We start from the raw sequence: 26,766 nt of genomic DNA, 5'->3' as shown, positions 1-26,766 counted from the left end.
GGAAACCTCCATATCTTATCTGTTTTATGGTGGCGGTGTGTGGGATGGGTAATTGCAGCCACTAAAATCACGCAGTAAGGAGGTGATGGCTAAGATATTGTGTTTTCTTTTGTTCTCTTTTTTAATATTTTGGATTTTGTTTTTCCTTTATTTTTGTAATGGGAAAAAAAGGAATATGTGAATTTCTTTTTTCTTTTTTTTTGCCCAGAAGTTAAATAAAAGAATATTTATGTAACTCAGTTTTGTTAGACACATAACAAGATGCTGACAACAGCTGTTAGCAGGGCATGCATTTGACAGTTTCTTGTGTAAGCTCAACTGGAACAGGAAGTAATGTTCTATAAAATTCCGCACACATGGGTTATTTACTTTGGAATGCCTAAATGAAGAAATCTTTTCTATAAGAAAATGTTACTGAAAACTTGAACAAATTAAAGCACATTTTAAAAACAGCCTGACATGCTCTCTTTTCAGATTGTCACTAGTATGAGATAGTATGAGACACACTAAAATACATGCTGAACCATGTCAAATCTGTGACACTACAACAAATTTTCATACTCTTGGTCAATTGAGATCGATTACATGTCGTCCCACTAAATGGTGTCATTCTTTGGGAACCCTGGTCACTGTTTACAAGAAACCAGCATGCAGGTCAGACATCCCGCCCCATGGCCCCGACACTGAAACTGTTACATGGCAGATTGTTTTGTAACAGTTTTCCAAACTCATCCAATGAGAACAGCTGGCCGGCGTCACGTGACACAACTTTTACATAACATTTTTTTTTTTCACCTCCTCGCCATGGTCCATTGAGAATAATATCGGTCCTTCCTGGACTAGGGCATGAACGTGCAGAGTTGTCAGTCGTTTGCAGCGGAGGGGACAGACGTGAATGGCAGCAGCTGGGGTGCAGACATGCACCACGTAGATGAGCTGATACGCTTCGGACAGCCTGCTCTGTATGGGGACGGAGAGTGAGAGCATGCTGCATCTCGCAGCAGAGGCTTTCAAGTCGAAAAACTTCGACCTGGCCGCGGACATCTACGAGTGCCAGCTGGCGTGTCTCGGAGATCCGCAGAGCCGGCGGGAGCTGATGGTGAAGCGGGCTGACGCGCTCGCGTTCGGGGGGAAATTCACGGAAGCGTTTGATGTGTACCGGCAAGCCTCGGAGATAGAGAGGCTGAGACCCACTCACCTGGCCAACCTCATAGAGTACCTGTCGGGTACTATACGGAGGCAAGACGAGGGTGAGAGGCAACGGGGCAACCCGTGTAGGGCAAAGGAGGCAGGTGCAACTGTATGCCCGAGAGCGGGTGCCACAGGTTGCGGGTATGAAGACTTCTCCTGCCGGATATGCCTGAGCTTTCTGTTCGAGCCGGTGACTCTGACGTGCGGTCACTGCTTTTGTAAAAAGTGTCTGGAGAGGGAGAGGAAAGAGAAAGAGCGACCGGTGGTGTGTAAGGAGTGTAAGAATGTCTCAGCAGTGAGCGACAGCCTAGGTCTCAGGGTGAATGTGGTCCTCAGCAACCTGCTGGCCAAGTGGTTCCCCACCCAGTACCAGGCCGGCCAGCTGAGGCGGGAGGGCAACGCACTGTACGCCGAGAAAAAGATGGAAGCTGCCCTGGAGAAGTATAACCAAGCAATACTCGCAGGTAAGACACCGAGCTGCTGCTTCTTATTCTTATTATTACTAAGAAGCAAAAAGAAAGGGTGTGTGTGTGACAGGGCTGCTGTAGCCTACTTCTGTAACTTTCCTATTATTCCATAACAGCATGTCAGGTGTGTTTATGTAAAAAGTACAGTAAAATAACAAGGTCGAGCTGTTCCACATTTATTAGTCATAATCGTGGCGGTGACACAGTAGCTAGCCACCTCTCTGCTGGCATCTAAGAGTCACATCGCCATGTGTTGGATAACAGGGTAATGTGGGCTGGGCCAGTGGACCAAACATTGCGTAAGCACGTAACCCCCCCCCCCCGCTCCCTCATTGTGTAACGTCAAACAATGGATCAGGCAAATGTAGGTCAAGGGTATTATTGCAGGTCACCGCTGGGCACACCAGCGCTCAGTTTCTGTTTTTGTGTTTTGTTTTGTTTTTAATTGGGAAGAGCTTGGATGGTGATAACATAGGTGAACTGTGACCTTCAGACAGGAATCACTGGCAGTGAGCTAGGGGCAATCCCTAATTTAACATTTTGCTGACATGCATTAATTTAAGTAGCATTTAAAGAGCCATATGCCCCTTCGTTGTTTTCCTATTTCATCAGTTAAATGTAGTGATTAACACAGAGATCAAACTACAGCCCTCTGCGTCTTGGATCCTTAGCCTGTCCTCATTAGACTTTACAACCGCGGTAAAGTGAGCCGTCATTTGTGAGCCGCGGTCAAGCCAGCCGCCTCCTATCCGCCGCATAAATTTCCTTGCGCTTTTACACCAGTCTTTACGGTAGCGCCTTTTCGCTTTATGTGCCGATTGAAAGCCTATACCCGCGCACACGTGCACGCGCGCGCACAAATTACAATGTAACGGCCCGATACAGTCAATACAATTATGGAAATGTCAGAAATTCATTAAAAATCATCCTGAGTAGTTGATGTACAACTTTCAACACATCCCCCCTCTGGGACACCTACTGTACCTGTGTGCCAGGTTTCAGCCAGATTTACTGTAGAATTCCTCAGAAATTAAAGGGTACTTGTATCCAATGCAGTCGGCCAATACAGTAGAATTATGTCAATTTTCAAAAATTCATTAAAAATCATCCTGGGTAGTTGATGTCCAACTTTCAACACATCTCCCCTCTGGGACACCTACTGTACCTGTGTGCCACGTTTCATCCAAATTTACTGTAGAATTCCTCAGAAATTAAAGGAAACTTATATTCAATTCAATACAGTCAATACAATAGAATTATGTCAATTTTCAGAAATTCATTAAAAATCATCCTGGGTAGTTGATGTCCAACTTTCAACACATCTCCCCTCTGGGACACCTACTGTACCTGTGTGCCACGTTTCATCCAAATTTACTGTAGAATTCCTCAGAAATTAAAGGAAACTTATATTCAATTCAATACAGTCAATACAGTAGAATTATGTCAATTTTCAAAAATTCATTAAAAATCATCCTGAGTAGTTGATGTCCAACTTTCAACACATCCCCCCTCTGGGACACCTACTGTACCTGTGTGCCAGGTTTCAGCCAGATTTACTGTAGAATTCCTCAGAAATTAAAGGGTACTTGTATCCAATGCAGTCGGCCAATAAACTACAATTATGTCAATTTTCCAAAATTCATTAAAAATCATCCTGAGTAGTTGATGTCCAACTTTCAACACATCCCCCCTCTGGGACACCTACTGTACCTGTGTGCCAATTTTCATCCAGATTTACTGTAGAATTCCTCAGAAATTAAAGGGTACTTGTATCCAATGCAGTCGGCCAATACAGTAGAATTATGTCAATTTTCAAAAATTCATTAAAAATCATCCTGAGTAGTTGATGTCCAACTTTCAACACATCCCCCCTCTGGGACACCTACTGTACCTGTGTGCCAGGTTTCAGCCCGATTTACTGTAGAATTCCTCAGAAATTAAAGGGTACTTGTATTCAATGCAGTCGGCCAATAAACTACAATTATGTCAATTTTCAGAAATTCATTAAAAATCATCCTGAGTAGTTGATGTCCAACTTTCAACACATCCCCCCTCTGGGACACCTACTGTACCTGTGTGCCAAGTTTCATCCAGATTTACTGTAGAATTCCTCAGAAATTAAAGGGTACTTGTATTCAATGCAGTCAGCCAATACAATTTAATTATGTCAATTTTCAAAAATTCATGAAAAATCATCCTGAGTAGTTGATGTCCAACTTTCAACACATCCCCCCTCTGGGACACCTACTGTACCTGTGTGCCAATTTTCATCCAGATTTACTGTAGAATTCCTCAGAAATTAAAGGGTACTTGTATCCAATGCAGTCGGCCAATACAGTAGAATTATGTCAATTTTCAAAAATTCATTAAAAATCATCCTGAGTAGTTGATGTACAACTTTCAACACATCCCCCCTCTGGGACACCTACTGTACCTGTGTGCCAAGTTTCAGCCAGATTTACTGTAGAATTCCTCAGAAATTAAAGGGTACTTGTATTCAATGCAGTCGGCCAATACACTACAATTATGTCAATTTTCAGAAATTCATTAAAAATCATCCTGAGTAGTTGAGGTCCAACTTTCAACACATCCCTCCTCCGGGAAACCTGCTGTACGTCTGGGCCAAGTTTCAGCCAGATTTACTGTAATATTCTTCAGAAATTGCAGGGAACTTATGTTCAGTGCAAGAAAGGCTGAAAGACGACCACCACTGAACAAGACACACAAGCTGAAACGTCAAGACTGGGCCAAGAAATATCTCAAGACTGAGAACACCTAGAACAGCGGCAGAGCTACGCCAGAATGCTCTTTGTGGACTACAGCTCACCCTTCCACCACTCGCCCATTGAGAGCCTACTAACTTACTGCATCACAGTATGGTACAGCAGCTGCACTAAGGCGGATAGAGCCACCCTCCCAGCATGTTTGCAATGAGTAGGAGATGCTCTGTATCTCACTGTACAACTGTATAGTGACAAAGGTATTGGGTTCTTTTCTAAAAATTGCTATAAACAGAGGAACCCAAACTGATGAAAAGTGGCGAATATTTTTTTTCAAATGACTATTTTTAGTGGATTTTTGATATAGAAGCAGAATGACAGAATGTTAAAAGAAGTTACTTTTAGTCATTCTAAGCTGGGCATTGCGTTCTCTGGCTGTTCAAAGCCATGGAACTTTAGACTTTCCAAGCAAATAATGATGGCCATACTGATGTTCTTTTCAGTACATTTTACTTTATGTTCATTTTCATTTTTATGATGTTTCTATTTTTACATAATTCCTCCCACATAGCAAAATTGGTATGGCCTGGATCTGTCCCACACAATGTGCTTACACATGGCCTGCGTACCGCAAAGAATGACGGCCCTATGGTGGCCCAGATCTGGTTTACCAGAGGTGGCCCACACATGAGCCAGCACAAGGCCAGTTGCAGACACACTGCTGGCCCTGTGCTGGCCCAGAACAGTTTCAGCTCTGGCCCCAGATGTCAGCCTAATGTGTACCTTAGCCATGTAAGCCATGTAATAACAACATGTGCTGGAACATAATAGTGCAAAAGTAACATGACGAAACTCTGTTCAGACAGTGAATGGACTGATTCTTATACAGCACTTTTTTACTCACCCATATTACTCAAAGTGCTCTATACAACATGTCACATTCACCCAATCAGGCCAAATGTGGCATGCCATCACATAAACAGTGCCATCTTACCATGCCAGAAGTCAGCCAGCAGTGCCGGCTTGACACCAGATCCAGGCAAGACCCGTCTGCTATGTGGGATGACTTGTTCTTTTGGCATTTTAGTTGTGGATTGTGTTTGGACTGTGTCTCTTGCCCTTTCAGTATTGTTTCCTTGTGCTTCTAAGTGTCCCTTTGTTTCTTTTTAGGTTATGTAGTATGGGTTAGAGATATTTTGTATGTTGTTTTTGTTTAATAAATCCGCCTTTTGGATTATTCCCTGATGTGCCTGAGTTCTGTTATTTAGTGTCACTTTGAAAGGACACACAGCCAGCATTTACATAGAATTGTTCTTTCAATTTTTGATAAAGATTACAGTGAATTGAGATGTAACTTGGCCCAGAGGTACGGTAGGACGCCCAGAGTAAGAAAGTGTTGAAAGTTGGACCTCAACTATTATGGGTGATTTTTAATGAATTTTTGAAATTTCCATAATTGTAGTGTATTGACTGTATTGAATTGAATAAATGTTTCCATTAATTTCTGAGGAGTTCTACAGTAAATCTGGATGAAAATTGGCACACAGGTACAGTAGGTGTCCCAGAGGGGGGATGTGTTGAAAGTTGGACATCAACTACTCAGGATGATTTTTAATGAATTTCTGAAAATTGACATAATTCTATTGTATTGACTGTATTGAATTGAATATAAGTTTCCTTTAATTTCTGAGGAATTCTACAGTAAATCTGGATGAAAATTGGCACACAGGTACAGTAGGTGTCCCAGAGGGGGGATGTGTTGAAAGTTGGACCTCAACTATTCAGGATGACTTTTAATGAATTTTTGAAATAAACATAATTGTAGTGCATTGACTGTATTGCACTGAATATGAGTTTACTGTGATTTCTGAGTAATATTACAGTAAATCTGGGTAAAAACTGGCCCAGAGGTAAAGTAGGTGTCCGAGAAGAGGATTGTGTTGAAAGCTTGGCATCAACTTTTAAGAATGATTTTTAATGAATTTTTGAATATGCAACCAGACTGTCACGATGGCTGTATTGGGCTGTTCCATTGTAATTTGTGTGCGCGCGTGCGTGTGACTGTTCACGCGCGTGCATGTGTGCGCGAGTCTAGGCTTTCAATCAGGATATAAAGCGAAAAGGCGCTACCGTAAAGACTGGTGTAAAAGCGCAAGGAAATTTATGCGGCGGATAGGAGGCGGCTGGCTTGACCGCGGCTCACAAATGACGGCTCACTTTACCGCAGTACTTTACAGCAGTGTGCAGCTGTAGCTCAGTCACTTAATAGGCTAGTTGTGTAAGTTTGGAGCTAGTGTTTCTCCTTTAAAAAGTGTGCCATATTTTCCATTGCTGACTATCTGACAGCTGACAGGCAGAGTATTTTTACGTTGCATAAGGACCGAACATTTCTGACTACTGGGTTCCCACATTTATCTCAAAGCAGGAGTTTAGCTGGAGAGCACCCACAGTTGTCAACTGGGCTTTTTGATGATTCAACGTGGTTCTAACATGTTTTCCTCAAGGTGTTCTGACAGATCACAATTAACAAAGGTTTTCACAGTTGCAGAAACTGAGTTCCACATCACCTTATTCATAGACAGATGGATGTATGCTGGGTTTTCCTGGATCCTGGATGACTTCTGTGCATTTTCCTGTTGTTATTTTTGGCTTTCTGTCAAAATTAAACCCCACCCCTTAAAAAAAAAATAGAAGAATATTCCTTTTGGGTGGAAGGCCAAAATCCTCCGTGGTGGGGGTCAAAGTTTTCAAGCACTGGTTTTTTTGTTTTTGTTTTTGTTTTTAAAAAAAAGGAGTCCATTCCCAAAGGACTGACCTTTTTTTTTTTTTTTTTTTTTTTTTTAAGGGTTATGCTTTCAGAGTAATGTTGGCTCGAGGTGAAGATCAGGCCCAAAGTTGCATTTAGGCATGCTGCAGTTAAGCCTGGAGATGGTCTCCAAAGAGTGAATGCCAGTCTAAAGAGTTATAATTAGAGCAGGTCTGTGTGATATGTATCTTTGTGTGTATGCATCTATGTTCAGCAAGGCTGCCTGCAGTTAACCACAGTGCTAATCAATCTTCCTTCTGTGATGCTTGTGTTGTGCCTGACGCCTGTGCAGTTACAGGCCCTACTTTGGCTCGTTCTGTCATGTTTGGGGCTCCTGTGTTGGTTTCTTTGAGTGATTTGCTGCCTGTGCCCGTAGCGAAGCTGGGGAAATATCTTCTTCCGGTTCCCATAAGGCTATCAGTGGTATTTGCACAAGTTTTTCACGTTATGAAACCTACAATGTGGGTGACCTTGATAGTACTGCATGGTTTTATAAGGCAGTCTTTTTTTTTTTTTTAACACGTTTTGTAATGTCGAAACGAACCCATTTTAAACATTCACTCAGCGTTATAACATGCCAGCGGATACTGTTTAAGACATTTGAAAAGGGAAAATATAGTGGTCGTTATTTATTTGTATTCTATACTAGGCTCAGATCTTACAGGGAACAAGGGTATATTAATAAACAGTTAATTATTTATTATTATTATTTATTAAGCATGCTGGCTGCTCATATATGCGGTATGTGTCACCTCAGTGTAAATTGATATCAGTCAACAAGCAGTCTGAAGATGTTTGTGTGTTATGTTGTCATGTTAACATGTTTTTGTTTATGTTTTGTGTGTCTGAATGAAAAAATATCGGCTGATGTATCGGAATATCTGATTTTTAAACTGCCAAATATAGATATGGGTATTAAGAATAATCTATCGGTCGGGCTGTTGGTTTTAAAGGAAGAGATTAAAAGAATTAATTTTATTATTTTAGAAGCTAAAACTAGAATATATAGAGTTCTTGTCAGAAGAATTATTTAAATTATTGTATAACTGGTCAGTAGTCTGTTCCTTAAATGATTGCTCCTCCATATAACTGTCAAATAATCATTACTGTTTTTAATTGCTGGTTGAACAGAAAGGCCATTTAAATTCATAACTCTGGGCTCTGGAAACGTTTCCTTTTCTTTTATAGTTTAAAAAAATATTTTATTAGAAGAAGGGAAAAAATAAGTGGAAAACACGTAGCGCCATTCCTAAAATTTTACAACTAACGGTTGCTTGGGTTCTTCTCTCCAGCACCAACAGACCACATACTGTTTAGTAACCGCTCCCAGATCCACTCGAGCCTGAAACGACACGAAAAGGCTCTGATGGACGCTGAGATGGCCTGTAGACTGATGCCTCACTGGTCCAAGGTACAGCAGAGAAACTGTAGCTTTTAGTTCATTATATTAAACACTTGCCCTAGTGTAGTAGCAAAGTGAATAAGCTGCAACATGCTGCATGTTTCTTTTGTGTACAGGGTCACGTTCGCAAGGGCCAGGCCCTGGTGTCATTGGGCAGGAGTGAGGAGGCTCTAAGAGAGTACCTAGTGTGTCTGTCCATAGAGCCTGACTGTAAACTTGCTAAGACTGAGGCTTACAAGGTAAATATGACCACTGTTATCTTGTGACCTGCCCTACTGCACATTAAATACAACAAATCATTTAATGTTTTAAGGGAAAACATTAAGTGTGTATTTGCAGTGTCATCAAAATAATGACATAATGGCTTATTTTCCTCTTTCAGATCCTGAGTGATCTGCTGGCTCCAGTCAGAGATCAGGTCCCTGAACACATCTCTGACTACACCAATATACTGTCTTCCAGAGCACACATCAAAAACAGCATCGGTGCTCCCTTCCATGTAAGAGATGTTCCACGTCTGGAAGTCAGCCAATCCAAATCAAGTCCACATGAAGTTTCTCTTTAATTTATTTTCTTCTTCTCTGCATCTTTACTCTCCATCCTCAGACCCTTAGTCCCGGATCACTGTCTCCAGAGTCTTATCTTACCTCGACTCTCCCTGCACCAGAGAGGTCACCAAAGGAGAATCAAAGCAAATGTCAGGGGAGGACAGAGGTCGGGAGGTTTGACCAGTGCTTCCTTACCAAACGGAAACGAAGGATTTCAGAAGAGGAGGCAAAGGTGGAACTTCAGGGGAAGAACAACGATCACAAGAGATCCAAATCTGGTGATTATACAGCTTTGCACAATCATACGCTGTCATATACTATTAGCAACTTCAGCATTGTATTTATTGTTGATTACCTCTACATTTAGAGCCAAACGAGGAGCCGGAATATTTGAGCTCTGTGGATGACGACCTCTTTGACCCCGCAGATCTGGAGTGTCCTCTTTGTATGAGGTGAGAGCAGTTTGATTTACAGCTAGGTTTACGCAACTGACACTGGACAAGCAGGCTGTGTAGGGCCAGAATGCAAACACACTGAATCTTACGCTTTAAATAAGGCATTTTATTGCTGTTGTAGTGTAGCTTACCCTTGTTTGTCCGTGGTTTTTCACTGTTTGTGTGTTTCCCATCTAGACTGTTCTATGAACCAGTGACAACACCGTGTGGGCACACTTTCTGTCTTCAGTGTTTGGAGAGATGTCTGGACCATAACCCAAAGTGTCCCCTTTGTAAAGAGGATATGTCTGAGGTAGGTGGCATGGGAATTCAATAAACTTTTCAGACTGACCGTCCACATTCAATAAGGCCTAAGCAATGATTACCAACCAGGGGTATAATTATTCCTCTGCAGTAGCAAGGTGCTGTGTGGAAAGATAAATTACCTAATATAAAGAGAAAAAACAGTGAAATTATAGAGAATTTATGAGCTCTGAAAAGGTTTTGTGAAGAATTTAAAGTAACTGTATAGATAAGCAATAATGAAAAATTTAAAAAGCTTGTTATAGGTATGGCTAACAGTTAAAGTTTGCTAAAAGATATGCTTTGTGTGTGTGCGTGTGTGTGTGTGTGTGTGTGTGTGTGTGTGTGTGTGGGGGGGGGGTTAACAGTAGGCATAAACAAAAGTAATTATTAGCTACACATGATAAATAAAATGTGGCTTAAACTAGCTAGCTGAAATTCTGAAATAAAAAGTTGGAAAACTGGTAGACGTTTGGCTAGCTATTGAAATGGTTAGCTAGTAAATGAATGAATATATATATATTAGGGGTGCAACGATATTCGTATCGATATTGAACCGATATTGAACCGATATCGATATTGAATGTATATATATATATTACACACACATACACATATATATACATACACATACGTATATGAATAAAAAAAATAGAGGATGGATGCTTAAGGTATTTGGGTTAAAAAAAAAAAATGCTAATTGATAAACGGTCTACTAAACATAATTGCTAAGGATATTTGATGTTGGGGAAGGTGGTGTCAACTTATCCCACAAGTCTTTGGGGGTTATTGTAAGCTACTGATCTAAGGTGGATTCCAGAGTTGTTATAAATACAGAGTTGGTAACCTAGCATATTAATGAATGTTGAGTCTTTATAATATTGTTTATATTGTTGCAGAAACCATGTTTTATATAGTTTGGTTCATTTCTTATGCTCCAGTAATAATGTCATTGTCAGGGCTTTGAGCATATTTGATTTGTGGATCCCTTGAAACCAGTCAGACTAACAAGGTTGTGGGACAACAACCACAGGAGACATCCTTATTGTGTCATTCTGCTGCTGTTAACATATTCATTGTGTCTGTCTCCAGTATCTGGTCCAGAGGAAATACTGTAAGACGGTAATAACTGAGAACCTGATATCGAAGTATCTTCCCTCTGAGCTCATGGAAAGACAGAAAATCCACCTGGAGGAAATGGCTGAGCTCTCCAAGTAAGTTCATATTTCCCGCTCTTCTCCACTGTCTTATTATCAGGCTCTGCTTATATTTCTTTCTCCCAGCAAGTCTTTTGATGGATTGCAGCTTACGTGTGACATTAACATTTTGAGAATATCCTCGGCTGTTTGACCTACTGACCTACAACTGACGGCACACGTGTCCGACACAGTGATCTGAGTGTTGGTCATTCAGGCTTCATGTGTCACTTTCCTGACGGCCGATGCATAAATTAATTCACTCTCACGTTAACCAGTGTCTTTTACATTTGGCCTAAAGTTCACCTGGAGTTTAAGTTAACTTTTTTTGTTGTTTTTTTTACAAAAGATTTTCATTCATGTTGAATTTTTAATTGAAAGTTGTTGTTTTGTTTTGTTTTTGTTTTTTTTGGTTTTTTTACACGATATCTCCTCCTTAATGAAAATAAAAAAGACTTTTTTTTTTTTCCGTGTCTCCCCTTAGTCTTAACAAGAATGTGCCTATATTCGTGTGCACCATGGCCTTCCCTACTGTGCCATGCCCTCTCCATATCTTCGAGCCCTGCTACAGACTGATGATTCGCCGATGCATGGAGACTGGTACCAACTGCTTTGGCATGTGTCTGGGAGATGACCTCAAAGGGTTAGTACTTTGACTGCAGCTGTGTGGAGTTGGTGTCGGACTATGAATGCACATAATGTTAACTTGCTCCCTGCGCTTTCTCCTTCGGCCTCCAGGTTTGCCGACTACGGGTGCCTACTGGAGATCCGCGATGTCAAGTTCTTCTCCGACGGCCGCTCGGTTGTGGACACGATAGGCAAACGGAGGTTTAAAGTAATTCAGCACAGCGAGAGGGACGGCTACAACACAGCTGACATAGAGTACCTGGAAGATGTTAAGGTATGAGGTGGTGGGGGTTGTGAGCTGGGAGAGTGAGAGATGACAGGATGAGTTTAGACTTTATAAGGTGTTATTAACATCCTGGTCTGAAAACAAGTTGATGCACAAGTGTCTGAAACTAGCATTCTTTCTAATGGCCAGCAGGGGGCAACCCAACACCAACTGAAAAAGAAAAGCCAATTTCATAATTGATTTATAACCCGAGTAAACATTTTCCGATTATTTCAGAGCCCCAGTTGCAAGTTTCAAGTCTTGTTTAATCCAGTGTGATGCTCATTTATTAAAATATGGTTTCATTTAGAAGAAAAAAGAGATGATAAAGCAGGATACAGTATGCTGTGGCTACTTTGGGATTTTTCAAGCATGCAGTGTCCCTCCGTTACTCAGCCAGAAGCACAAGTCAAGCTTTGCATCTGTTTTCAAAAGATTTTATGGTTGTAAGAACTAGTCTATAGATGTATGCAGCAAAGGTGAAGTTTTCCACCTGGAGAGTTATTTAGAGAAGGATGGTGAGCTGTTGCTAAGATGTTAAAGCTCAGAGGTGTTGTTGTCTGCAGGTGGAGGGCGTAGCAGAGCGCGAGCTGCAGTGTCTGCATGACGTGGTGTACGAGCAGGCCGTGTATTGGGTCAACTCTCTGAAAGCTGAGCAGAAAGCTCGCATTGAAGGCCACTTCGGACCAATGCCTGACAAAGACTCTGAACTTCAGGTACACACAGTCTGTTTCTTTTATAGCTTCTATTTCTATATAGTGGGACTAAAGTATCCAAATTTTTCTTCTACTTCATTTTGCCCTTTAAAACCATCTCACTTGTGTGTTTTTTGCTTGCAGGCCAGCCCTAACGGTCCCTCGTGGTGTTGGTGGTTACTAGCAGTTCTTCCTTTAGAGGGCCGAGCTCAGCTACCGTTCCTCGCCCTCACGTCTCTGAGAAACCGTCTCAGCGGCATCCGCAAGGTGCTGCTCTTCATGTCGCAGAACAGGAGCCGGTGACGCGCGCGGCTGACCCTAAAGCAGCAGTTGACCTGCTGTTCTTCCTTTTTGATGCACAAAGAACTGACGCTGAAGGCGTCGCACCTTCCCCGTTCCCCGCCGATGTCATCCAAGCATCAACAGCAAACTTTAACTAAGCAACAGTTGAGATAACGTGGATCTGAATGAATAACAGACGCCTTCCGTCATCACTTTCACAGAGCAGCAGTCCTGGCAGACCCACAAACTCGAGCTGTGTTCAGACAGATCGGGGAGTCTGGCATCACAATTGTCTGTTTAAAACCATCAGTCGTCACGCTGTTACATCACTGTAGTTTGTTGATCATATGCACATGCTAGGTGTACTTTTTTGGTTTGTTTTTTTTGTGTATAAGAAAAAGCTGCTGTGCTGCGATCTCTTAATCTGCCCAGATTGCTACTCTCACCTTTCTGTCTGTCTGCCATGTTTGCAGTTCTCTGCTCTTCCTTTTGCCACACTTTGCAGTTTGGTCAGAGCGTCTTCTAAAAAGATTTGTCAGAAAAACCCAATACGAGTGTCATATATGTGCTTCCTGTCTGAACATCGCCTACAGAGCAAAGACAAATGATCCTCCCAACGAAACAGCCTGCAAATCAAATCATAGCTGGACATGGCGAGTCATTTAACCGACCATGTTTGTCTTTAAGTGTACAAATGAAGAAAGATAAAACCTTAATATGAATATGAAAAATGTACTCTCCCTACATAATATACTCTGTTTACTTCAACTACTCTCTTACCACCTTTAGTGTATCTTGCAATAATTAGTCCATCAGCTCTTCCGTCTTTCCTTCATGGCTCCTCCCTTCTTCTTCTCTCATTCAAACGAATAACAAGAGAATCAGCTTTTACGTTGGTGTGCTTTAAAAGCTTTTTGTTCTTGTTTTATTCATTTTTTTGTATGTTTTGACATTGATTTCCGTTATTTATTCATAGTTTTTATTTATGCATGCAGTGACGTTGTTTACATTTCACAAAAAGAGAGCTGCTCACGTTCCAAAGTCCTCCTCTTTTTTTTTTTTTTTAAATTACATTTTTTTTTAAACTCCACCTATACGCAGCTTTTACAATCAAAATGTGGCACCAACATGAAGCTGGCACGCCCTCAAACCAAACCTTTTTCTAGATGATGGCTGGTGATCCACATTGATTATGTGTGTTGACTTGAACATATTTGGATCCTCGTGCTGTGAGAAGCATCATTCAGCATCATGGACTCACTACCAACAATATTTGGAGTTTGATGCCATTATCTGCTAAATGTATTTATTCAGTATTTATTTGCACTTTTACATCAAATAAGGGAAACGAACATTGCAGGCAGAAAAAAGCAAAGTTCTCTGTTTTTGTTTTTTTAATTAATTTTTTCTTTGGTAAAGGGTGACGCAACAAAGCAAAACACAACTGATGTTTTTTGTAAAGGCCGGTGCCTTCCATCCGCACACAAAGACGATGGTGTGGATCCAGTTGTATACCATTTAAACCAGTTTTAATGGAAAGTTGTTGCTTCCAAATAATAAATTCACAGCAGCATAAAAAAAAAAAAAAAAAAAAACAAAGCAAAAAGCTTGTCTGGAAACCCGCCATCATATTTTTGAGAAAAAAAGTTGTTTGAAAAACAAACGAACATCGAGGCCTTGCTGATGTCTGTGACGCGACTGTTTTTACACGGCAAAAGCCGATCTCTGACAAACGCCGGAGACTGTTGGGCTTTGCCTTTAGGTTCTTTTGTTTTCTATACGTGTGTTTTGATTTCTACATGTTTTTACGTTAGTTGTATTTGATGATTTTCTTCACTCACCGATGTTTCTGCGTTTCATGTGTGAGAGCACTGGGAAGGCCTAAGCCCTGTCATGAGGCTAATACGACGTGGCTGATAAATAATTTGTCGATAAGGCGTTGATACACTTGCAATGTGACAGAGTCAAACAGCAATAATTGGCCGTGTATTGTGTCTGGCATTGTAATATCCATCCATCCATCCATCCATCCATCCGTCTTCATCCGCTTTATCCGGGGCCGGGTCGCGGGGGCAGCAGCCTAAGCAAAGAGGCCCAGACCTCCCTCTCCCCAGCCACCTTCTCCAGCTTATCCGGGGGAATACCAAGGCGTTCCCAGGCCAGCCGAGAGATATAATCTCTCCAGCGTGTCCTGGGTCTGCCCCGGGGCCTCCTCCCGGTGGGACATGCCTGGAACACCTCACCCAGGAGGCGCCCAGGGGGCATCCTTGTCAGATGCCCGAACCACCTCAGCTGGCTCCTTTCGATGTGGAGCAGCAGCTGCTCTACTCTGAGCCCCTCCCGGATGGCCGAACTTCTCACCCTATCTCTAAGGGAGAGGCCAGCCACCCTTCGGAGGAAGCTCATTTCTGCCGCTTGTATCCGCGATCTCGTTCTTTCGGTCACTACCCACAGCTCGTGGCCATAGGTGAGGGTAGGGATGTAGATCGACCGGTAAATTGAGAGCTTCGCTTTTACACTCAGCTCCCTCTTCACCACGACGGACCGGTGCAGCGTCCGCATTACTGCAGCTGCAGCCCCAATCCGTCTGTCGATCTCCGGCTCCCTTCTCCCATCACTCGCGAACAAGACCCCGAGATACTTGAACTCCTCCACTTGGGGCAGGAACTCGTCCCCGACCCGGAGTGGGCACTCCACCCTTTTCCGGCTAAGAACCATGGCCTCAGCCTCTGGCATTGTAATATGTTATGTTTAATTCTTACAGAAGACTGCCTGAACAGATATTTGTACAAACAGATATAACATATAGTCATGTTATATGACTGACCCTCTGTTATGAATGGTAACTACTAATAAAAATGATAGCTCAAACTGGACAGGAAAGGGAATAGTCATCATATAATCATGCATTTGTGTGAAGGTGTCATGCTTGAACCTTTTCACATTAATCAGTCTGGAATATTTAAATAAAGGGAAATTTGCCACATATTCTAAAACAGCACGAGGAGCCAGTTCTTTAAAAAACATTAAAACAAAAATCACAGAAACATAGACTTTGGTTTGATATCTCTGAACGGTCTTTCATTCTGGCAGCAGTTTTAGTGCCTTAACTTTGAATTCTTCCATTTTTACTTAAACGCAGTGGCAACTATGGTGATGTGTTGTGCAATAACTTGGGTCTCTCTTGATAACATAGCATATGTTGTTGCAAATATCACCCTGAAAACTGAAGTTTCACTTCGCAGTAAAACCTTCAACAGCTGGTGCATTTAACTTGAAATAACGCTATGCACTGTGCTAATTTATTCCCATACAAAGAACAAAGAAGAGTGGCCAAGGCAGTTTGTAGCATTACCTTGGGACGGTACACTGAGTAGGGCAAATCTCTGTTGGTGTTTTTGGTCACATAGCCTCTTCAGCAGGCTGCCCCACTGATGGTGGCTGGAGGTCAAAAGCTCTGCAAACCAACCACTGGCTCCACGGCTGATTTTTGGCATCTAGTAGAACTTAGTGTGACATAATACCAACATTTCTTGTCTGTCCATACAAAAACCAACCAACTAGCAATAACCACTAATGTGGGCTATGTTTCTATTTTCTTTACATACTTTGGCAAATGTATATTCTGGCTTTCTTGCTGAGTGTTCAGTGAAACCAGACAATTTCCTCTGGCAATCGGCTATTTATAAAGTTAACCGTTAGCTTAGCAGTACACCCCCCCACCCCTCCTGATATGCCTCACACTTTGTGTTAAACACACATTTTAACAATAAATTGAGCAGTCCCTGATTAATTTATTCCCACTATTTACTTTTTATTCAAATCTAAGATGACCTGTTGCTAGCTTTAACTTTTAACGCACAAACAACATCTCAAACGAGTCATGACAAGAAAGCAAATATAAGATATATTTAAAAAATGTCTAAATGAGGTTAACGTCAGTGATAGGGTAATTGTTGTGACTTAGCCAGTAGTAGCTAAATGCTACAGCCCAATTTATTATTTTTAAAGCACACAGCTTCCTCATGGCTACATTAACTTTAACTAGAGGTACTCAAATTATTACAAATTTTTGTGGGTTTTGAAATTGAATGATGGTTTTGTCACCATGGAGATTCTGTACGCTCAGTCATTCACAGAAGCGAAATGAGAAAAGATGGAACAGCACCGGTTACATTGTCCTGTTGTCAGGGATTGAATCCTTAAAGGTCAAGATGAGTTTAACTGTATCACTTTGATATATTGTAGCAATCCAAAAACTGTGATCATACCAGTCAAATAAAAACTTTTTTTTAAACTAGTTTAGCAGAGCAGACAGGCCTATCCTGTATGCTCAGAAATGGTTCTCAACATGTAGAAGAAAATACAAATTTGGATCTTCCAGCCATCCAGCTATGCAACAGCAACAGGATGTGTCTATTGCTCACTGATTTCCTGACCTTTCATAATTCAAACACTGACTTATTAAGGAAGTGTAACCGCCATCCTATTTGAGAACTTCCAGAAAGGCAGAAAAATGCTTCCTAGTTTCTTAACAATGTTGTTTCTTCCATGTACAGTTGTGAGACTTTAATCAGTAGTCTACTCTTTTTTTATTTGTGCCCATCAGTCTTCAGATCATGAAACATGTTAGCTTACAAAGCTGTAATATCAAAGGTTTCTGTGTGATGTATTTGAAAAGTGGTTCCAAATGTTTGGTCTGATTTAAGTAGCAACTAATTGGTCTTCCCTAATGGATCGAAAGCTTCTTGGAAAAATACCTGGCTACTGAGGCTGTTTGTGAACTAAAGCACAGACGGTGTCCAGAAAAAAAGGGCAGGAAGGAAATCATTGTCTTGGTATCCTGCCCTGTCTGTTGCTAACCTCAAGAAATGTTCAAGCCCTCCTTCGCTTTTCAAATGTACGAACAGACTTCAGTTACTTCATGGCCTGCTTCTTTCAAATGTTATCAAACTAGAACTTCATAACCTCTAAATTTGTCCAGGTGAAGCAAGATGAATGTATGTATGTCTTGACATTTCTTTGATGTTTTCTGTTCACATCAGTTACTGATAGTAAAAAAAGTATGTAATAATTTGCAGAGGTACAGTCTGAAGCAGGAAGTCATGAATAAACTAAAAAAGGTTTTGTTCTTTATTTTGAACAAACTCTGGTGAGGACAACAAGTCTGACATCTCTTTATTTTGTGTGTGTTTGTGTGTGTGTGTGTGTGCACGCGCATCTGTGATTCTTAGACAATGGCAGTTCAGTTTACTTGTTACATGGCAAGATTTGTTCTGAGGCTTGTCACCTTTAGTCAACAGTTCAGGAGGAAAGAGAGGGCGACAGAGCAGGAGCACACACAGCAAAGGCCTCGGGATCAAACTCAAGCTCAATTTTTACAATTTAGAAATTATAGGGAAAAGTTACTTTTTACAAAAAAAAAGAAGCTTTGCTTTAAAACCATGATCGTTTGGAAGGACATAAAACATACAATTCCAGCTTTCAGTCCCTCTAAAAGAATATGCTTTTTGAAAAAATAAGCTCCTCTGGTTTCTTTAGAGAGCTAAGTCTCGAGTATCTGTTAAGTATAAATGAGAGGTGAGTCTGGCTAGTGTGAAATAGTAACTTATAACAAGGCTTGGGAGCAGGAGCAACAGCTATCCTAACAAAGTAGCACTTCAACTAAATAAATTTCCATCTCTGTCTGGTTTACCTACTAGCTCACTCACACTACAGTAAAAACATGATTGCAACCTTCCTGCAACTGGGAAAAGTCACTGGTTGCCCAGTGGCTGCACTGAGTTGTTCCAATCAGTCACTTTGAACCAATGATCTCAACTCACCCGTGATACATCTCTTTTTAATAGCACACACACGAGAGAGCAGGTCACATGACAGCACAGCATTTTTTACCCACAGTTTAAACTGAATAACAAATAACTTGCAGACAATGAAAACAAACAGAAATAAGCGTAAAATTTAAAAACTTTTATTGAGGTTAACTTTTTTTCATCCATCCATTCGCTACCACTTATCCTTTTCAGGGTCGCGGGGGGTGCTGGAGCCAATCCCAGCTGTTAACTTTTTTTTTTAAAGTTATTTAAAAAAAAACAACCCAACAGGCAAACCCCTCTTAGCAAGAACTAGGCGACAGTGGGGAAGAAAAACTCCCTTTTAAGAGGGAGAAACTTCCGGCAGAACCAGGCTAAATGAAGGGCGGCCATCTGCCACATCTACCATTCCAAGGGATTTCAGAGGTTTTAAATTTTAAGAATAGCCAATTAAATTAAATTAAAGTCCAATTAAAGTCCCAATTAGTTTTCCAGGATTAACACAAACTACATCAAACCCAATGGGGGCTTTATCTGCAGGTTGTTTAAGATGTGTGTTTGATTAATACTGGCAGTAGTTTTATAGTGGGTGTGAATAGTGATACCAGTGGCATTTACAACCATGTTGTTCACATTCTGCAAGTTTTGTTGTGAAACAACACGTTTTGTGTCCTCTGTGTCAGAGTCGTCTGTACCCACACAGCACGGACACAAGCACCCAAGCAATTTTTTGCATTTTTGATTCTTGGGCTTGGATTCAGGTTCAGGAGCTGTCTCCTGTGTCCCTGACTGTGTGTTGGTGACGGTTGATGAATTATTGCCCATTTTAATATCTATTTGTTTGCTGATAAATTGTCTCTTTCTTAAAGCTAGCGTTTGAAAATCCGCTGTTACAGAGTGGTATTTATGGGCTCGGTTTTAACTTACCGGTAAATCCTTTTCCGTCTTTGACGTCTTCAGTGTCTTTGATCTTAACTCTGCCCACTAGAGATTTCTAAAATATCGTAATTTGGTTCCCAAGCATAAATGATATATTTAAAGCTATCTTGGACAGGAGAAAAGTATATATTTCTTAGACAATGTGAAATCTGCACAAAGATAACAGTTTCATGTCATAATATTCGTAAAGCTACCATAAAGCTATATTAACAATGGTGCTGTAAAGTTGTTAGCAGTGTGTCAGCTTGGCGACCTGCCACAGAGTACCTCTTCCCCACTGTTTGTATTTGGTCATAGGAGCTGGAGTGGGCAAGCTATTTACTTGGTCTTTCTTTCTTTTACCTTTTATTATTAGGTATGTTGGATTTCATGTTGTTGTTTTTTTAATCTTATGTCAAATATGTTACATGTAAATTCATACTTTATGTTTAATGTAAAAATAAATGCAGGCCCTTTTCTACAATTCCCCTGTGGGAGAGGAACTGGAGTGGGCAAGCTACTTACTTGGAGGTCTTTCTTTCTTTTACTTTTTATTATCAGACACAACGCAGGAACACACCGGTTAAACACACACATCACAAAATAATAATAATAATAATAATAATAATAATAATAATAATTATAGTCCACACTGCTCACGGACCCCGAGTCCCCGGAACCGGGTCCGTGACAGTTACTTCATTTAAAGATCAGAAATGAAGTAAGTAAAGCTTTTTACATATGTAAATGTCACTCAACCATCCCTTTTATTATGGATACCCAGGTGCTACAATTTTGCCTATGTCATACAAGATTAATATAGGGTTATAGAGTGTATAAAAGGCCCCAAAGTTCATAGAATAATGCTATTGTTGTTTATAAGTTTATATAAGTTTATCTACTGGTCATTTAATATTCAATCTTCTGTCAGTTTGGGCCAGCCCACCGTTTGGTGACATCATCCGGTTAGTAAGGTGGGCAGTGTTGGTCCGGTGGGGGTGCACTGATTCCTCTGGGATGTTATGTGTGCGTGAATGATAAGTGAGTATTAACCTGTGTTGCATTTTGCCTTTGTTTATGCTGATACAGTACTATGTTTACCATTTAGGAGCTAATGTTAGTTCACAGTTGGAGCGGGGTGCAACGCGGGAGGTCATCCCCTTTTCATATGCTAATTTATGTTTGTTAGCTTATCCTGGTTTAGCTTTACTTGACGCATGTACGGTCTGTCATGTCCATAACGTCATTCCTGTCTTATCAGAGCTTCTCTGTATGTTGTATGTGGTGCTTGTGATTGTTTACTTGATAATACAGAGTTTGTAGCGGACAATTTGTTATGAGGATCGTTAATTGCCGATCGTAGTTCGACCGGAAGTATCACGTTCCCGCTTGCCCTTCATAATAAGAGCATTACGGCGGATTATAATGGGAAAGCTCTTCTACAATGATTTTCATTTCAGAGAATGAAATGTCCATGTGTTTGCTGCTGCTGCATCATTTTATCCAACTCTACATATCAGTGTTTGATATGAACTCATTTAGAGCTACCATGGGGTAGCAGTGGAACACCTCGGATCCACATTTGTGCAGACTGCACTGTCAGTGGAAGAGTGAGAGAGATGCAGTTATATATTATCAGTTAGCTAACCAGTAACACAGTTAGTAAATTGAATCGCTCTTTAACAGCAGTTCAAGTTATCAGGTTAACTGAGTCAAACCTAAATGCCTGATCCAGTAAAGGAGCGTTAGGTAGACCCTACAATAATACATACTGAGAAAAACCCAACAATCATATGACCCCTTATGAGCAAGCACTTTGGTGACAGTGGGAAGGAAAAACTCCTTTTTAACAGGAAGAAACCTCCGGCAGAACCAGGCTCAGGAAGGGGCGGGGCCATCGCTGTGATTGGTTGGGGTGAGAGAAGGAAGACAGGATAAAGACATGCTGTGGAAGAGAGACAGAGATTAATAAAAAGTATGATTCGGTGCAGAGTAGGGCTGTGCGATATGACCAAAATCTCATATCCCGATATAAGACATCCATCGTCCCAATAACGATATAAATCACAAAAATTTAACATTTTCTGTGAATTTCGGGCAGCTCGACTTGCGTGAAGTGTTTCCAGCTGGGTGTCGTGTACCTGGAGTCGAGTGTTTTAACCGATGCATGAAACGATACATTTTTAGACATAAGTTGTAACGGCCGCCGTTTTCTTTGTGAGTATTTATTACACGGCGTGCTGCAGGGAAAAGCCTGTTCTAACGTTTGAGTCTAAGGTTTATTTTTTAGCACCTGACGGCTCTTTTTTACTTCTCATCCGTAAATACTCTGCATACTCTTTCACGTGATTCAGTTTATTTTGAAAAGTCTCAACAGGATCTTGAGCTTTATTGTGAAAGGTTTATATGGAAAATAAACAAGCGGACACGCGATGGTTTTACCGTCGTTGTTGCTAACCACAACGCATAAAAACAGGCGCTTGTCCGTCCGTAGTGTGGTTATATAAAATATAAGAGAAAGAGAGAACTTTAAGAAATGAATATAGCCACTACAGTGACCATCAAAACAGTGAAAAAATATTGTCATAAACAGTTTATTTTGCGACACCACGAAACAAACAATAGCATAAAATGAAGCGATAGACGTTTTTATATCGTCATCCGATATATATCGTTATATCGAACAGCCCTAGTGCAGAGATGTATGCAATATACATATACTGTATGTAAGAGACACTAGAGATTTTAGAGAGAAAAAAAAAGTCCAGATTTTTTGGTTTTGTAGCCAACACCTGTGAAAGTGACACCAAGTCTCCGATATGTTTGAATAATGCAAACTGCTAACACTGAGCTGAAAGATGGAGACAGAGGGGAAGCTGGGCAGACGCAACAACTGTTTATGCAAGCAAAGCAAATATACGTCAGACAGTCAAACTTAAAAAGAGATAGCTCTTCAATATAATTACACTGCAGACAGCTTAGTGCAATCACATAAGGAATGATTCCAATGTATTCTGGCATCAAGAACTCAGAGTCAAGAATTTCTCACAATAACCAGCTTAAATGGAAATCTAATTCCTCTAATAAATATTTACTGTGTTTTCATCATCGGAGTAAAGAACAGCAGGCCTTCCTCCGCAGTCTGAGAAAGTTATTAAATTTCTGTAAATGTGACCTTCTGTTAAAAGCTGCGCAACACTGTTAGCTACATCAGTACAATACTGGGGGGAGGATTGTGCGTCTGTTCCCGACATCAAACATAACTGGATGAAAGGCCACAGATTCAATTTGTTGCTTATATGTTACGGTGGCCCTGAGAGGTCAAACGAACAGACACTAAAGAAAACACAGACAAACAGAAAAACACTGCAAAAGCACACAAGATGTAGCAGGAGTTGAATAAAGTGCAAAAACAAAATCTTTGTAAATGAAATTAGCAGTGTATAAAAAAAGAAATCAATCTGTCGGACTAAGAGGTTAAATAGATCAAACAATTTGAATAAAAATTGTTATTTTTATTGAAAAAGATCCAAAATGAAGATCCCACTTGTCCCAGCACTTCCTACCTTGTTTGTGTCAAGTCCATTTAATTCGTTTGAAGATCTAAGTTATTTAAAAGTTGTTACACATAGAGATAAATATCAGTTACTATCAATGCAGGGTTTCAGTTTCCACTTCCATTCATAGATTTTGCCACTAACAGAGCATGACACAGACCTGAATAAATATAAGTAGCATCTTCTGAAGTCCACTAGAGTATGTAAAACTGCTCATTTAGCCCCTCTGGATAAATGACTGAGTAAGTGTTCCAGCTTTTTTGTGATGAAATATGATCAGAAAAAGAAAAAAAAAAAAGACAGAACCTGGAAGGAGGGGAGATAATTTAACCTCCTCGGTCCACGAGTGGAAACAAAGAGTTCACTGATAGGAGAACAGGTCAGCTTTCCCTGCAAGCGTAAACCAGCCAGGATTGTCATACTCGTGTTAATTGAAATTCAGAGTCACAGTGGTGATCAAATTCTCAGATATAAGGTCACTGGAAAAAATGACAGCTAGAGAATTTGACCTCATGCAAACTGGGCTCATTACAGTTTGCACACAAAAGTCTGAGCGAGGTCAGAGCGGTCTGACAAATCCAAACACACGTTGTAAATATGTATCAGCTTATATGTGACGATCTCAGAGTAATATCAGATTTATTTAAAACTGTAAACGGCAGTATTAATACGTCTGCAGTAGGGCTGAACGATTATGGAAAATAATCTAATTGCGATTTTTTGCCCCAATATTGCGATTGCGATGCGATATGCGATTATTTTTTAAGGTATTTGTCTTCTGTATTATTAAACAAAGACAAGCAATACATCATATAGTATGGCCAATACTATATTACATTAATTTTAAACTGTTCTTTCCTGGAAGACAGACCTCTGTTATGATGACATGAGGTGATGCATGAATTGATGACTGACATTTTTATTTAACTTCTTCAATCACAACAGTATATTTGAACATACACAATAGTTTATTTTTAGCTTACAAACATCTGAGCATAAAGTGCTGACAAGGAACCCTGGTGTAAACATTAAAATGAAAGTCAGTACAATGTGCAGATTGCAGAAATATACATAAAAAAAATCAGTGGCTTTACCACACTCAGTTTTTCGACATCTGTGAACTACTAGACAGTCATTCAATTAAAAAATAATATTAAATAAATAAAACTAATAAATAAAAAATACACACATCTTACTGATCTCTGTAGTCAGTAACATTACACATAAAGTGCAAACATAATAGCAACACACACACAAACACGCCTTTAAAGTTTAAAGGCGTGAAATTGGACGGTCTAGTTCTGATTAGCGTCACCGCTGTCTCGGTGGAGTTTAATAAACTCGGCCGTCTGCTTCTTGCTATCTAAAATATAACCAGACACTGGTGTAAATTCTCGACTGTCTCATACTTCTGTTTAATAAGTTTTCTGTTTGACGTTTAGTCAGCTGTGTGAAAACCAAGGAGGAACCCACCCGGGGGATTAATAAAGTTTTATTTTATCTAATCTAATAACTTTAATCTCAGCCAAACCGATTTACTCACGAACAAACAAAACACTGAAAAAAGCCCAACAATAACATTTTTAGGTTGTCTAAGTGACTTATATATTACGTTTAACCCGAGCAGCGAAACTCCGCGGTGATCTGAAAATGATGTGCCGGGAGTTGTGCCGTTCTCGGCCGCATCAGTAACCCTCGAGCTCCCGGCTAGCTGTCGAGCTGGTGGGTAGCAGACGCCTCTGAAAACGTCGAAGCACTTTTGCAAATATGGGATATCTTGATAAACCGAGCAGATATTTGATGTTTACACAACTACTTTCTCGCCTGAAAATATGTTAAAAGTTTATTTTGTGACCCAGAAAGATTAGTATGAGTAATTTTAAAACTTAGTAGCGGCCGCCATTGCTGGAAACTGGAGTTTGGCTGGGCCGCGCTATGAATTCTGGGATATGGTAGTAATTTGGACAGCCTTCGGCGCGTCGCTGTGACGTAATCGGTCTACAAATGCGGCCTCAGGAGGATGCAGCCCATGAATTGTATAATATAATCGCAGTATAATCGCAGCCTTTGCGGTTAGAAAATTGCACTTGATCATGTCGCGATATTATCGCAAATGCGATATATCGTTCAGCCCTAGTCTGCAGTCAGCAATCTTTAATATTTTTAGATAAACATTAAATTCAAAGCTCGTAAGTGCCTGTAGCAATGAATCTTCATAAAAGTTTTACTCAAAGGTTTGTATAGAACGCTGGAGGGTGTTTACACGTCTTTTCTGTAAATGTTTTCATTTTGGGTTAACATCACCACTTCCATTAGCATGATTTCACTGAAATCAGGCAGCTGTTAGCAATAGACATGATTTAATAGCATAGACTGTCCATTGTGATGTCACCCACTGGTCTGTGAACTAATTTTTTAAGTCTTTAGCCGGCAGTCTTAGTCTTTGTTATTTGGTTTATTTTAGCTAATGGTACTGTTAGCTAGCTTGCTTTGCAGGGTTCATCTGTAAAACTGTGACATTACCTGAGGTAGGGGCCGAGTGAAAAACAGGCTTAAACCAAAATTGCAATGGTAAACAGCTTTCGATCTGGTCGCAACAAAGAGGTTCCCAAACAGCTTGCCAGCTCCTCCTGCTGGTGGCAGCTGAGGCTGTGTGGGTAGGATGGTGCTAGAGGAGTCAACAGCTGGCTTCTCAGCATCTTTAGCATAACAGACACTAAAGGTAAGCAAACAGTATCTAACTGTCACTTAAAACAGCCATGTGACAATAGCACATATCATGATTAATTAAATTTAATTAAATTCAAATTTCAGTTACTAAGAAGAAAAAAAACAACAACAAAAACAGACTCCTGATCAGGAAAAACTAAAGAACTTGGCTGGTGGAGACCAAAACTGAGTGTTCTGGACCTGAAACTGTCACGGTGTTTTTGGTTTAATATTATTTGTTTATTATTGTTCTTGGTTTTGTTTATCCTTCTTCTTAAGCTCTCAGTAATCTTAGTTCTCCCTCCCTCAGTGTTCATCTTAGCCTGTGTTTCGTTTCTGTTCTCATGTCCCACTTTTCATGTCTAGTCGTCCCTGTCTCTATGTTTCCTGTCTCCCCAGTCAGCCACGCCTCCTTGACATGCCTGTGTCTCCATGCCCGTCTTGTGTTTTCCTGTTTTACTTTGATAGTTTCGTGTCCTGTGTTCAGTATTTTGCTTCCCCTATGTCTCATTATGTCTTATTAGCCCCAGCTGTGTTTCCCTCCTGTTTCCCCATTCCCTCGTTACTCGCTTGTGTATTTTAGCCCTGAGCGTTCCTCTGTCCATTGTTGCATTGTACACCCTCTTTGCTTTGTGTAACTTGTGGGCTCCTACTAAATTCCTAGTTCTCCATTTCCTTGTTTAGTTCCTTAGTTTTTTGCTTTTAGTTTCTTATTTCTAGTTCCTAGTTTTCAGTTTGGTTTCCTGTAAACGTGTAGAATTATTTTCAGCAATAAAGTTGCTGCTTTCAGTCAGCTTCCCCTGTTTGAGCCCTCCATGCTGCGACACAGCAGT

The 26,766-nt window shown here is 40.6% G+C and overlaps 1 protein-coding gene across 1 annotated transcript; it reads left to right on the top strand.

Annotated features, from left to right (window-relative positions):
- The first annotated feature begins 816 nt into the window (after positions 1-816).
- Positions 817-18,088, top strand: LOC146638403 (LON peptidase N-terminal domain and RING finger protein 3-like). The gene is made up of 12 exons (XM_085361235.1): positions 817-1,655; positions 8,477-8,595; positions 8,703-8,825; positions 8,969-9,085; positions 9,193-9,412; positions 9,502-9,586; positions 9,767-9,881; positions 10,964-11,085; positions 11,552-11,710; positions 11,806-11,968; positions 12,526-12,675; positions 12,799-18,088. The coding sequence occupies exons 1-12, from the start codon at positions 965-967 to the stop codon at positions 12,955-12,957; spliced, it is 2,223 nt and encodes a 740-aa protein (XP_085217361.1). The 5' UTR covers positions 817-964; the 3' UTR covers positions 12,958-18,088.
- The last annotated feature ends 8,678 nt before the right edge of the window (positions 18,089-26,766 follow it).

Source organism: Diplotaxodon limnothrissa, linkage group LG2, assembly GCF_057381915.1.
Source record: "Diplotaxodon limnothrissa isolate DT_005_m linkage group LG2, D_limnothrissa_male_GT1.1, whole genome shotgun sequence".
Classification (NCBI taxonomy): domain Eukaryota; kingdom Metazoa; phylum Chordata; class Actinopteri; order Cichliformes; family Cichlidae; genus Diplotaxodon; species Diplotaxodon limnothrissa.
This window is presented reverse-complemented; position numbering and strand designations above follow the sequence as displayed.